Source organism: Hypanus sabinus, chromosome 28, assembly GCF_030144855.1.
Source record: "Hypanus sabinus isolate sHypSab1 chromosome 28, sHypSab1.hap1, whole genome shotgun sequence".
Classification (NCBI taxonomy): domain Eukaryota; kingdom Metazoa; phylum Chordata; class Chondrichthyes; order Myliobatiformes; family Dasyatidae; genus Hypanus; species Hypanus sabinus.
This window is the reverse complement of record NC_082733.1, coordinates 36,664,380-36,678,629: the sequence shown is the minus strand read 5'-3', so window position 1 is coordinate 36,678,629 and position 14,250 is coordinate 36,664,380. Positions and strand designations below refer to the sequence as shown.

The 14,250-nt window shown below is 41.5% G+C and overlaps 1 protein-coding gene across 9 annotated transcripts in view; it reads right to left on the bottom strand.

The window, feature by feature from the left end:
- The window catches only part of LOC132382584 (A-kinase anchor protein 13-like), a 548,542-nt gene that overhangs the window by 300,820 nt on the left and 233,472 nt on the right, over nucleotides 1–14,250 (bottom strand). For all 9 annotated transcript variants that reach the window (XM_059952931.1, XM_059952933.1, XM_059952936.1 and 6 more), the window contains exon 6: nucleotides 13,310–13,493. In XM_059952931.1, coding sequence (XP_059808914.1) covers nucleotides 13,310–13,493 — 184 coding nt within the window. The remainder of the gene's footprint in view (nucleotides 1–13,309; nucleotides 13,494–14,250) is intronic.

Below are 14,250 nucleotides of genomic sequence, written 5' to 3'. Positions count from 1 at the left end.
TGATGAATCAGCACATAGGAGGGAGATTGAAAATCTGACTGTGATGCCACAACAACAACCTCTTACTCAATGTCCGTAAGACTAGAGAGCTGATTATTGACTTCAGGAGGAGGATACTAGAGGTGCATGAACCAGTGCTCAAAGGGGAATCAGCAGTGGAGAGGGTCAGCAACTTTAAATTCCTTGGTGTTATCATTTCAGAGGATCTATCCTGGGCCCAGCAGCTAAGTGCCATGACAAAGAAAACACAGCATCACCTCTACTTTTTTGCAAAGATTCAGCACAACATCTAAAGCTTTAACAAACTTCAATATTTGCTTGGTGGAGAGTATATCACCAGGTTGCATCATGGCCTGGTATGGAAATCACAGTGTCGCAGTGGATACAGCTCAGTCCATCACGAGCAAAGCCCTCCCCACCATTGTAGGAAGGCAGCACCCATCATCAAGGATCCCCACCATCCAGGCCACATTCTCTGTGTGCTGCTGCCATCAGGAAGAAGGTACAGGAGCCTCAGGACCCACACCTTCAGGAACAGTTACTACCTCTCAACTATCAGGCTCTTGAACCCAAGCAGATGACTTCACTCAGCTGAACTGTCCCCAAACCAATGGACTCATTTTCAAAGCCTCTTCATCTCATGATCTTGATGTTTATTGCTGATTTATTATTACTTTTTTTGTATTTTCACAGTTTGTTATCCTTGCACATTGATTGCTTGTATGTTCTGTCAGAGGAGGTCTTTCATTGATTTACTGTGTTTCTTGTATGCCCACAAGATAACAAATCTCAGAGTTGTATACAATGACATATATATATAATTTGCTTTTGCAATAACAAAATTAACAATGATAAAGAATAAAGAATTATACATAAATTTAGAAATTAAAGTATAGATAAGGAATAAAATGTGCATAAGTACCAGCATGCAATACCAATGCAGTGACTGAGGTATTATATTGAGGGGGTGGGGCGACAAACTTAAATGGATGATCAGACTGACTACCTCAGGGAAGAAACATTTAAGATTATGTGAAGTTTTAGTAGCCTTGTAAGCAATTGCAAGAAGGGATCTTTTGGAAAAAGCTGTTTTCGGGGTGGATAATGTCAACCATGGTTTTTCCCGGCTGCTTCTTTGTCCTACGGACATGTACAATCCCTGCAGTGATGGTAGACCTTTTCTGCTGACCTGACAGTTCACTGTAGTTTTTGTATACTGTGAGAAGACTTTGTAGATAACACAAGATTCAACCTGATTTTTTGAATGCGTCTTTTAAAATATCCAAGCTACTATTAATTTCAAGTAATAATCCCATACCTTGATGCAGTAACCACAAAAAAGAGCAACACCTATAAAATCACACTGCATCTTAATCTTTCTTCTCATTTCAGAGCTGTTAAGCTCTGATTTTTGAACTTAGAAATTGCCCCCCCATTTTATCATTAAATGTTTCCCTAATGACAATTTACAAACTGCCAAATCCTGAAATTCATCCATAAACTAATATAACACATTTTTACAGGAACACCCAACCCGGAGAGTAAACACACTTGGAAATTAATTGTTACTTGAGATGGAGTGCTCCTTTTAAACACACCTTCAAACACTTAAATATGAGGAGTCTGCAAATATTCTCACCCAGGTCACCATATCCCTCCTGGGGGCTGACTATATATTAGCAAAGTTCACAAACCGCATCTGGTTCTAACAAGAACTTGACTGCATCTGAAAATATTTCCACTTCATGTGCAGTGTCATGTGAAGCATATTTATTTCTTCTCTGATTTACTGCAAATGGTGTCTAGATGCATTTACAGTACCCATAAATCTGCGGATTTGGCACAGGCAAATCCACTCAAACTATATAATGACAACCAGAGCTACTGTCACTGTAGCACAGTAGTGAACGGTGAGGAAAATGCTTTACAGCACCAGTGATTGGGATTCAATTCTCACACCACTGTATGTTCTCCTGTAACCGTATGTGTTTCTTCCAGGTGCTCCAGTTTCCTCCCATATTCCAAAGACATACGGGTTAAGGTTACAATTAATAAGTTGTGGGCATGCTATCTTTGTACTGGAAGCATGGGCACACTTGTGAGCTGCCCCCAGCAAATTCAGATGCTGTATTGGTTGCTGACACAAATGACTCATTTCACTAAGTTTTGATGTTTCGATGCACATGTGACAAATAAAGCTAATCTTTATATTGTCTTTAAGCACAGTGAACCCAAAATGACTTAAGTATCAAGGCAGACAGTCTTTTAAATAATAATAGAACATAAAACAGTACAGGACTTTGGCCCACAGCGTCGTGCCGACCTTTTAACCTACTCTAAGATCAATCTAAACCTTTCCCCCGTTAATAGACCCCCATTCTTCTTTCATCCATGTGTCTATCTAAAGTTTCTTAAATGATCCTGATATATCTGCCGTTACCAACACCCCGACACGGTGCTCCACGCAGCCACCACTGTGTTTAAAAAAAACTTATCCTTTGTCATCCTTCACCCTGCCTAGATTTTCTTTTATAACCTTTAAAAATATTAAATTCTCACTATTAATTAGTGACGAGATTTTGCTGGTAACTATGCGTGAGTCTGTACACTACCTCTCGTACCTCTCCTTAACCCACTGGCTGCCATTTAAATGACTTATCTGGGAGTATCCTCACCATGAGTCAGAAAGGGAGTGCCCTTAACAACTAAATCACTTAATGGATTAACTATGTCCATCCAATCTGGGCTATAAATAACACTAATGAGATTAAGCCCTTGACTTCTTATAAGGAACAAAGTTCTTTTTAGACCATTAGAGATAGGAGCAGAATTAGGCTATTCAACCCATTGAGTCTGCTTTATCATTCCATCATGGCTGATTTATTATCCCTCTCAATCCAATTCTCCTGCTTTTTATCCCCATAAACTTAGATGCCTTGACAATCAAGATCCTATCGACCTCCACTTTAAATATACCCAATAATTTGGCCCCCAAAGCTGTCTGCAGCAATTACTTCCACAAATTCACCACCCCAACTGAAGAAATTCCTCCTCATCTCTGTTCTAAAGGGACATCCATTTATTCTGAAGCTGGTCCCTTTGGACCAAGACCACCCCCAAAATTGGAAGCATCCTCTTAACATCCACTCTGTCTTGGTCTTTCAATTTACAATAGGTTTCAATGAGATCCCCCTCCTCATCCTTCTAAACTTGAGCGATTACAGGCCGAGAGCCATCAAATGTTCCTCTTACATTAATCTTCATACATTTTCAATGAACTGTGGTTAAGCAGCCATTGGCACTGATTATATTGTGAAGCCAACTATAATTATTCTATCTTACCCAGTCACTGCAATGATGCTGACATACAAAGCAGAAATATAATGGCACATTAAGACCCCTGACCTTCAATGATGATTGGGGTTTCCACATTGGGGATCTGGGCATCATTGGCATTGCCAGCATTTATTGTTTACCCCTATTTGCCCTCAAGGTGGTGGCCAGCCACTTTCTTGAAACTCCCCCTTCTGCCCTAGGTGCTGTTGGAGCAGGAAACTTTGGCCACGGTGAAAGAACGGTGCACAATTCCCAAGTCAGGATGATGTACGATTTGAAGGGGAAACTTGCGGGAGGTGGTGCTGCCCTCCTCCTTGGTGGGTGAAGTCATGGGTTTTGGAGGCGTTGTTGGTGGAGTCTTGTTCAAAAACTACAGTGCATTCTGTAGGTGGTGGTGCACAGGACAACCACGTGTGCTAGAGATGGAGTCCGTGAACACTGAGGGTGGTAAATGAAGTGGAGACCTTATCCTGTGCTGCTTCGGAGTACAAATACCATTCTCCTTCTGAGTTGTGCCTTGTAGATGGCAGAAACGTTCTGGTCTCTCAGCTGTTGAGTCCCCATCATAGAACACAGAACAGTACAGCATAGTGCAGATCCTTTGGCCCACAATGTTGTGCCAATCTTATAACCTATTCCAAAATCTACCTAGTGCTTCACTCCCACATATTTCTCCATTTTCCTTTCTTACGTGTGTCTCTCCAAGTCTCTTAAATGCTCCCAATGTATCTGCCTCTGTCATCAGCTTGGCACCCATCTCTGGCACAATTCAATACTTTAAAATGATCTCTTCACCATTAGCCAGGAAAACTGCGCTGGCTCCCCACCTCCCATGCTCCTTCCGTCCAAGCAGAAACGTCACAGCTTGCTCAATCTTCACTCATTAGACACGCTCTCTAACCCAGGCAGAGTCCTGGTAAATTTCCTCCGCACCCTGTCTAAATCCTTCACGTCCTTCCTACAATGAGGCAGACAGAACTGAACCCAATCATATGTCAGCATACTCCCAGCTGTGCCTGCATGTAGCACGTGCATATGGCTACAACACCCTATCTGCTGGAGGAGATCAGCAGGTTGAGGAAAATCTATCCTGGAGCGAGATCTCAACCTGAAATGTCAATAATTCCTTTCCGCCCACAGACGTTGCTCAACTCACTGAGTGGCTCCAGTAGAGGAAGTGTTGATCCAGGTTTCATCATTCACAGTCTCGTGTTTCCACCTGTGTGGCCTTATATCTTCACTTGTGCGGTTGATTCTCTTGTACTTCCAGTTGGTGGTGACTCCCAGGTTATTATTGGTAGGGCAGGGCAAATGGCGATTGTGGGACGTTGGAGACAGCAAGGTTAAAGACCCTTGTTGGTGCAGAGGGGGAGTTGTATTACATTGCAGCTAGCCATGTTTTAGTCTGTCTGCAGAAATGGCTCCATAAGAGCCCAGAATAATTCAACAACATACTAAAGAAATTCAGCGTGCAAGTACTCCTAGAGTCCAGAACAGGAGTTCCCAACATGTAGTCCATGAACCCCTCAGTTAATGGTAGGGGTAGTTAAAGGTAGAATGATGGGGGAACGGCATTAAAAGCTACCAAATATAGTACTGTGCAGAAGGTGTGTGTGTGTGTGTGTGTGTGTGTGTGTGTGTGTGTGTGTGTGTGTGTGTGTGTGTGTGTGTGTGTGTGTGTGTGTGTGTGTGTGTGTGTGTGTGTGTGTGTGTGTGTGTGTGTGTGTGTGTGTGTGTGTAGAAAGAGCGAGAGAGCGAGCCTAAGACTTTTGCACAGTACTGTAGTAATTTTATGTATTGCACTGCACCGCAATGCAAAAAAAAATTCATGACAAATGTGAGTGATGATGAATTTGATTCTGATATGGGTCTCTGTTGTGGACTGAGAGTGGGAAGAGGGCAGGGAGAGGGGAATCATGGTTGGGAAAAGGGGAAGGGAGAGGGGAGGGAGTGGGAAGCACCAGAGAGACATTCTGTAATAATCAATAAACCAATTGTTTGGAATCACATGACCTTGCCTTGTGCCTCAGGGCTACGTGTGTCTACACCCACGCCATCCTCTGCCCCGACACTCCTCCTCTTCCACCTGCCTCTACCCCCTCCCACAGCACCAGCAGTGAGCAAGACATTGTGGGCACCCTAACTCAGAGTGAACATGCTCAGAATAGAAGGATGAACCTTTGGAACAGAGATGAAAAGGAATTTCTTTATCTAGAGGGTGGTGAATCTGACACTTAGGCAACTTAGCATGTAAAGCCCTCAAGAATTCAGAGGAATGAGAGCGGACTTTCATTGAAACCTACGAAATATGGATGTCGTGAGGATGTTTCCAACAGTGGAAGAGTCCAGACCAGAGGGCACTAAAATCATACCACCTTAGCACCAAAATGAAACATGGTTCCATTTTCCAAATTACTCAGTGACAAATGCACCAGAGATAGAACAACGCTGCTGTCAATCAAAATCAAGCTACACAAATAAAAAATGTTTCATTCTGAGTAGCGAAAAGGTGGGAGGCCAGAAATGTCTGACCCATGATCTGTAGACTTCTTTGAGCATCACTTTCCTTGCTAATCAGTCGGGTGAGGGAAATTTGGAAGTTACTTTACAAACTGAGATCCGATGGAGATTTGAAGTGGTTTAGGGATGAGCTACGGTACGCACAAAGGGGTCTGATGCCCATCCAGTCTATTCACCATTCAATCATGGCTGCTTCATTTTCTTCACCACATTCTCCTGCCTTCACACTGTAAACATTTGATGCCCTTACTAACCAAAAACCTATCACCTCCACTTTTTGTGTGACTCAGCCTCCAGAGCCAGCGGCGGCAATGAATTGCATAGATTCACCATCCTCTGGCTAAAGAAATTCCTGCTCCTCTATGTTATGAAGGGACATTCTTCTGTTTTGAAACTGTGCCCTCTGGTCCTAGACTCATCACTATTAGAAACATCTTCTCTATGTCCATATTTGGTAGGTTCCAATAAGATAGCCCCCTCATGCTTCTAAACTCGAGAAGTACAGGCCCAGAGCCATCAAACATTCCTCACATATTAACCTTTTTATTTCTGGGATCATTGTTCTGAACCTCCTCTGGAATTTTTCCAATACCAGCAGATACTTATTTTAGATTTTGGGGCATAATTCTTCAAATGCTTTCTGACCAATGTCTTTTAAAGTATTAAAGCCTTGCTCTTATAGCTCGTGCTCTCAATATGATTGCTGACGTTGCAGTTCCCTTTCTTACTACTGACAGCGTAAGACAGCTTACTACAGTGTGGGGGAGACATTATCATACATGAGGAACTGACAGAGAGAGAGACATCAAAACGGTAGTGACTCATTATGTATGGAGTGATGAAGGACAGAGTTCCAGATGGTTCTAGTTTTAGTGCTTCTATATATACTTGGGAAGAAATATATTAAGAAATTCAGTGGTTATGTGAAGAAATAAAATATTTATTATAGTTCTAAAAGAAGTTTTACATTTTCTCTCCTGTCCCAACTGGTACACAGTGATCTTTGATAAAGCCAAAGCACTGGTTCCTTCCCAAGATCTTTATGAGCCAATAACCATCAGCAATTCAGGCCAGCACGAGTTGCTCTGCCTGCACAGAGGCTATTTGGCATCCATCATTAAGGAGCCCCAACAACCAAGACATGCACTTTTCTTATTGCTACCATGACAGAGGAGGAGCAAGATCCTAAAGACATGGACTCATGTTTTAGGAACAGCTTCTTCTCCCCCACCATCAGATTTCTTAATGTATAATGAACCAACCCATGTATACCTCACTATTTTTGGCTCTCTTTTTGCTGTAAGTATTTAATTTATATATAAGTACTGTGCAAAAGTCTTCAGCACATGTGAAGTAAAAATCTGTAAAGTGAATATGCTTTCAAAAGTAATGAAAAGTTTTTTTAAAAAAAGTTCCTATAAATAGCAGTAAACAGAACCCCCTCCCCACTTCAAATCAATATTTGGTGTGGCCATCTCTTGCCTTTAAAACTGATTAAATTATCTTTCAGTACACTGTCGTGCAGTTTTGTAAGAAAATCAGCTGGTAGGTTGTTCCAAGCATCTTGGAGAATTTGTCACAGCTCTTCTGTAGATTTTGGCTGTCCCACTTGCTTCTGTTTCTCCAGGTAATCCCAGACAGCCTCAATGATGTTGAGGTCAGGGCTCTGTGGAGACCATACCATCTGTTGCAGAGCTCCTTGTTCTTCCTTTCATTGACAATAGTTCTGTATGACGTTGGCCATGTGTTTGGGGTCATTGTCCTGCTGCAGAATGAAGTTGGGACGGATCAGATGCCTCGCTGATAGTACTGTAGCTAAGAGTTTGCTTGTACTTCTCAGCATTGAGGATTCCATTAATTCTGACCAGATCACCAGCTCCAACTGGAGAAATACAGCCCCAGACTTGCAAGGAATCTCCACTATGCTTCACTGTTGGCTGCAGACACTCGTCCATGTAGCACTCTCCAGCTCCTCCATGGGCAAACTGCCTCCAGTCTGAGCCAAGAATGTCAGACTTTGACTCATCAGTTCAGAGCACTTGCTGCCATTGTTCAGCACCCCTGTCCTTGTTTAGGTGAGTCTCTTGATTTGTTTCCACTTCAGAGGAATGGCGTTTTGGCAGCAACTCTTCCATGAAGACCACTTCAGACAAAACTTCTCCAGATGTACATGGGTTCTAGTGGTTTCTGTGAGTTCAGAGCTGACAGCAGTGCTAGACCTCTTCCAATTTAACATAGATGTCAGTATGATGTATCTTTCTGCCGCACTCAGTTTCCTTGGCTAGCCACTGTATATCTGGTCTTCCACGTTGCCCATTTCTTGGTCCTCCTTCAGAAGAGCTTGAACAAAACATCTTGCAACTCTCATCTTTCAGTTTGGTTGTTCTTCACCCAGTCTGATTCCTTCTACACCGGTTCTGTTTTAGTTCATTCAACTCATTATGTCATTGATCATTAGCATTCTGTTTATTATCTTTGTCTAATCATAAAGCTATAAATCTGCATAGTAATCAGGTTTTTATTTGAAAAGTGGTCTATTGCTTAATGCTACTTTCTTTAACAAAAACTTATTTGTAACATTTAATTGTTTGGAAAATACATGTTTGGAAATCTAAAATTTGTTCTTTTTTGCTGACATACTAATGCAGATGACAAAAAATAAACACCTAAAACAAAATTTATATAAAAAAATCTTGGGTGCCTATCTACACACATGTACACATACATTTGCAAGGAAAAGTATGTGAATCTTTTTGCCATTACCTGCTTTTCTGAATTAATTACTCATAAAATGTGGTCTGATCTTCATCTAAGTCATAATAATAGATAAACATAATCTGCCCAAAATAATAACACAAACAATTGTACTTCTTCTCATCAGTACTGAGTACACCATTTAAACAGTCAGTATAGGTTTAAAAAAAGTATCTGAACCTCTGAGATAAGGCCTTTTACAAAAGCTATTTGGAGTTATATGTTCCAATCATTGAGATGGGCTTGGAAGTGTGGGTTGTAGAGGTGCCCTGCCCTATAAAAAGACACACAATGTCAGGTTGATGACGGAGCCTGCTTTTCTCAAGAAAGATCTTCTTATATGCCTCATTGGAAACAACTTTCAGAGGACCTCAGAAGAAGAATTGCAGAGATGCATGAAATTGGAAAAGGCTACGAAAGCATTTCTTAATGACCAAACTGTTCATCAGTGCACAGTAAGACAAATTGTCTACAAATGGAGGAAATTCAGTACTGTTACTGTTCACCTTAAGAGTGGGCATCCTGCAAAGATCACACCAAGAGCAGAGTACAATGCTGAAGGTGAAAAAGAACCCAAGTGTAACAGCAAAAGACCTGCAGAGATTTCTAGAACTTGCTAAAGTCTCTATTCATGAGCCCACTATAAGAAAAACACCTAACAAGAATGGTGTTCATGAAAGGACACCATGGAGGAAACCACTGGTCTCTGAACAAAAACATTACTGCACAATTCAAGTTTGAGAAAGAGCACCTGGATATTCCACAATGGTCTGTAGACAAATGAGACAAAAGCTGAACTTTTTAGCAGAATTGCACACCACTATGTTTGAAGGAAAGAAGGCACCGCACACTAAAACCAAAATCTTATCCTAACTGTGAAGCATGGTGGAAGGAGCATCATGGTTTGGGGCTGCTTTGCTGCCTCAAGGCCTGGACAGCTTGCAATCACTGAGGGAACAATGAATTCAAAATTGTATCACGGCATTTTACAGTAGAATGTCAGGGTAATGGTCCATCACCTGACGCTTAATAGAAGTTGGATGATGCAAGAAGACAAAGATACAAAACACAAGAGTAAATCAACAACAGAATTGTTTAAAAAGTAGAAAATTTGTGCTCTGGAATGGCCAAATCAGAGTCTAGACCTTAAACTAATTGAAATGCTGTGGCATGACCTGAAGAGGGTTGTTCATGCAAGATATTCCATGATGAACTGAAACAGTTTTGTATGGAGGAATGGTCAATAATTCCTCTTTGCTGTTATTAAAGTCTGAGCAGCAGCTACAGGAAATATTTGGTGGAGGTCATTGCTGCTAAATTTATTAAAAACAAAGGTTCATGTACTCTTTCTGGCCTGGACTGTGAATGATTAAAAACAATGTGTTTAACAAAGACATGTAAAGTACAATTGTTTATGTGTCACTGGTTTAGACAGATTGTGACTTAAATGAAGATCAGACCACATTTCATAAATAATGAATGCAGAAAACCAGATAATTGAAAAGGGTTTACAGACTTTTTCTTGCAGCTGTATATAAATTAAATACAAAGTGCAGATATATGCATTTCTTATTGTAATTTTTAGTTTTTTAATGTATTGCAATGGACTGCTTCTGCAAAACAACAAACTTCATGACATATGCCAGTGATGTTAAGCCTGATTTTGATTGTGAACAAAGGTTGGGAGATTCCAGCACTGCAGCGCAGAACCAGCATTGCAAAGATCAGAAGGTTGACAGTTTGATGATTGTCATGGGAGTCCTGTGAACTACCTCTCTATTCTCTTGAAATACTGCAGAAAGCCAGGAACAAGAACTGAAAAGTCAACCAGGCCTGAAGTTTTACCCACACTTTTCATTGACACAGTCTGTTCCAATTCCTGAATTTCCTCTTCATTTTAGTTACCTGAATGCTGTTACAACCTCAGCCACTAACCTCAGTAGTGAAGCTGACAAGATAATTCAGTGTTAACAATTTTCCCTAAGTGTCCCTTTCACTTTGATTTTATGTCTGTAAGCCTTTGCTGTTCACCCGTATTCTGATTAAACCTACCCTCTTTTTTCCACAAAAGGTCATCCGCCCTTGCTATGCCCAACGTTCTTTGTTCCTGTGGATTTACAAACTTGCTCTCCACATCTCGTTAACAAATATGGTACTATGTAAAGGTTTTAGGCATTCTAGCTGTGTGTGTATATATATATATATATATATATACACACACACATATGTGCCTAGTTCTTTGCATAGCACTGTACATCCACATGGCAATGACCATTATTTGTACCTGTAGCCAACTACTTCCTGAGCGACACCTAACAGTTTGCTTCTGTTAACAATATTTCAATAGCATCACCGTTGTTATAAACTTCCCAAATGAAGTGAATGCATGCTGGCTTTTCCCCTCAGTTTGGGTGAGACGAGAACTAGAGGTAATTGGTTTTGGGTGAAAGCTGAATATTTCAGGGGTATCCACTGGGCTCAGAGGGTGGTGCAAGTGTGTAACGAGCTGGTAGATGCAGATTCAATTGTAACATTTAAGAGAAGTTTGGATAATTGCGTGGATGGAAGGGATGTGAAGGGCTATGGTCTGGGGTGCAAGTCGATGGGCCTAAGCAGAAACCTTGTCACCACAGACCAGATGGGCTGAAGGGCCTGTTTCTGTGCTGTAGAGCTCTATGACTGGGATTCTAAGTGCTAACAGCAATGCAATCAAGCAGAACAGAAAGAGTCTTCAAAGCCAGAAAGTAGATTTTTCTTGTACTTGTGGCCAGAGGTTCAGTCAAAGAGGTAGGTTAAAAGGTTGAAAAAGAGACAAAGAGGCTGAACAAGGGAATTCCAGAATTTTGGTCCTTAACAGTTGAGGATATAGCATCGATGGATTTAGGAACAGCTCCTTCCCCTCTGCCTTCAGATTCTGAACTGTCCATGACCCAAACTCTTCATTATCCCTTCTTTTTTGCACTATTTACTTTTTATATATTCTTAGTGTAAGTTAAAGTTTTTTAAAAATATAAATTGCACCGTACTGCTGCCGCAAAACAACAAATTTCACAACTTATATCAGTGATCATAACCTTGATTCCGATTCCGGGTCAAGGGGAATGTGCAGGTGTGTTAGAGTCATCTGGATCAGACCGTGACAGGACAACTTTGTTCTGCAAATTTACAGAAAGGGAACCACGATTTATAAATAGGGGCACGTGGCTCAAGCAGCTGAGGATCCAAAGCCTTCCTCTTCAAGCTTCTTTGCTTTTTATCTCTCTCAACTCCAATGCCGATTTCACATCTTGCCCTCATAGCTCCGATAAGCTGTTAAGTTTGTTCTACTAACTCACCTGCTTACTGTATAGGATTTTTTTTTCAAACAGTAAATTTTAGAAATCATTGTATAAGAAGTACCTGGCCATTGAGTCCATGTTGACTACACACAGATGTCATTTTATTCTCCACCCATACCAAACCCCCCCCACCCATTTTGCAACAATCCTGCCACAGATTCTACCCCTCATCTATTTGCTAGAAGCAATTAACACGCAAGTAACTATTAGGCAAGATTTATTTATTGAGCTAAAGCATGGAATAGGCCCTTCCAGCCTTTTGAGCCGCGTCAGTGAGCAACCCGTGATTTTAACCCTGACCTAATTGTAGGATCATTTATAAAGACCAATCAACCTAGCAATCGGAACATCTTTGGTCTATGGGAGGAAACCCACGTGATCATTAGGAGAATGTACAAATGTCTTACAGACAGCGGCGGGAATTGAACCTGGGTCACTGGTACTGTAAAGCGTTGCGCTAACCACCATGCTACACTGCAACCCCAAGAGGGATATGGGCCAAACATGGGCAAATGGGACTAGTTCAGAAGAGCATCTTGGTTGGTATGAACAAGTTTGGCTGAAGGGCACTTTGCTCCCATACTCTATGACTCTAGATCAGAGGTTCCCAGACTTTTTTCTGCTATGGACCCCGACATTAACCCAGGGATCCATGGAACCCAGGTTGAGAAGCCCTGGTCTAGATTATTTGGGACTCCTGAAGATGTTGTAAAATTCTTCTCTATATGTATGACTAATCTGATCCTATAATAACACGTGTATATTTTCAGGTTTAATAAAAATTCTTACAATTAGCTTCGTGTCCTGGCCCGATTCACCCCCTTGAAATACCACCTAGAAGGGTGTTTACTGTTGAGGCAAGCTCTTGTGCTGCACTTGTGACTCCAGGTTCCCGGCAGGGCTGGCTCACTGCTCTCCGCCTGTAGCCAGTGGTACACTGGAATCTCCATAGGCAACACTCCCTGCATGCCTGTAACCCGATATTTCAGAGCTCGCATCATCTAAGTCTACCTTACCATTCTGAAATATCTCATTACCTTTCTGATTATAACCTGAACCTGTAGCTTGATACCAACCTTGCCCACTGCTGTTAATAACAATCTTCAAGAACAGCATATGCACCTTTTCAATGACACAAATGTAATACTATAATTAATGCATTGCCTACAATTGAATGGGTAAAAGTGTTATTAGACACAATGACGATAGTAGAATAATAATGTTCCTTTACTCAACTCACTAAGCAGGTTTTCTACAAAAAGTGGAGCTGGTGACATCAATTTATAACAGGCTTTCTGATTGTTTGCTGTCTGGGCTGGAAAGCAAGCACGGCTCTGTGTCCGTCGCTAACAGGTACTTACTGCGCGAAAAGCTCCTCGAGACCATGGAAGCCCCGCTGCGCGGCAAGATTGATGGGCGTGGCCCCGTCGAGGTTGGTGATGCTGAGAGCTTCTTGTCCACCCGGCTGCTGCAGGAGGAACGAGGCCAGCCTGGACAGACCCAGTCTCGCTGTGAAATGCAACAACGTCTCCCTGGGGATCGAAGCTGAAAGGAAGTAAGCACAGAGAAAACCAGTATCAGTTTCACTGATTCCTTAATCCAAGACAAGCGGCAAACTCACATTTAGCTGATGCCTCATTAACTTGCAAAACAAAGGAGATCTGCTTTGTTGGAAGACATGACTAACCATTGTTGAAAAGCAAGATTTCCACAAAGAACACAGGATAGGTACTACAGTACCACAAGGAATGCTACCATAAGAAAACAGCGTCCATCATCAAGGATCCTCACTATTCAGGCCATAATCTCTTCTTGCTACTACCATTGGGAAGGGGTTACAGGAGACTTAGAATCCACACCACCCATATTCAGGAGCAGTTATTACCCTACAGCCATCAAGCTCCTGAACCAGTGTGGACAGCTTCACTCATCTTGACCCTGAACTGATTTCACAAATTACAGACTCACTTTCAAGGACTCTACAACTCACATTCTCAGTATTATTTATTTACTTTTATTTGCACATTTAATATTTGTCAGCCGTTATAATGAAAAGTTTTTTTAAATTATTCTATTGTATTTCCTTATTGTCCTTTAAATGCCCGCAAGAAAATGAATTTCAAGGTAGTACAAGGTGTTATATACCGATTCAGGAGCACACTGAATAACAACTCTGGACATTCCCACTGTGACAGAATGGGGTGTTGATCTCAACCCAGCCCAACTCAGTGTAAACCTGCTAAATCTTTAAACACTAACATAAAAGCAGAATCCCTCCAGCAACATTTCTGAAACACCATCT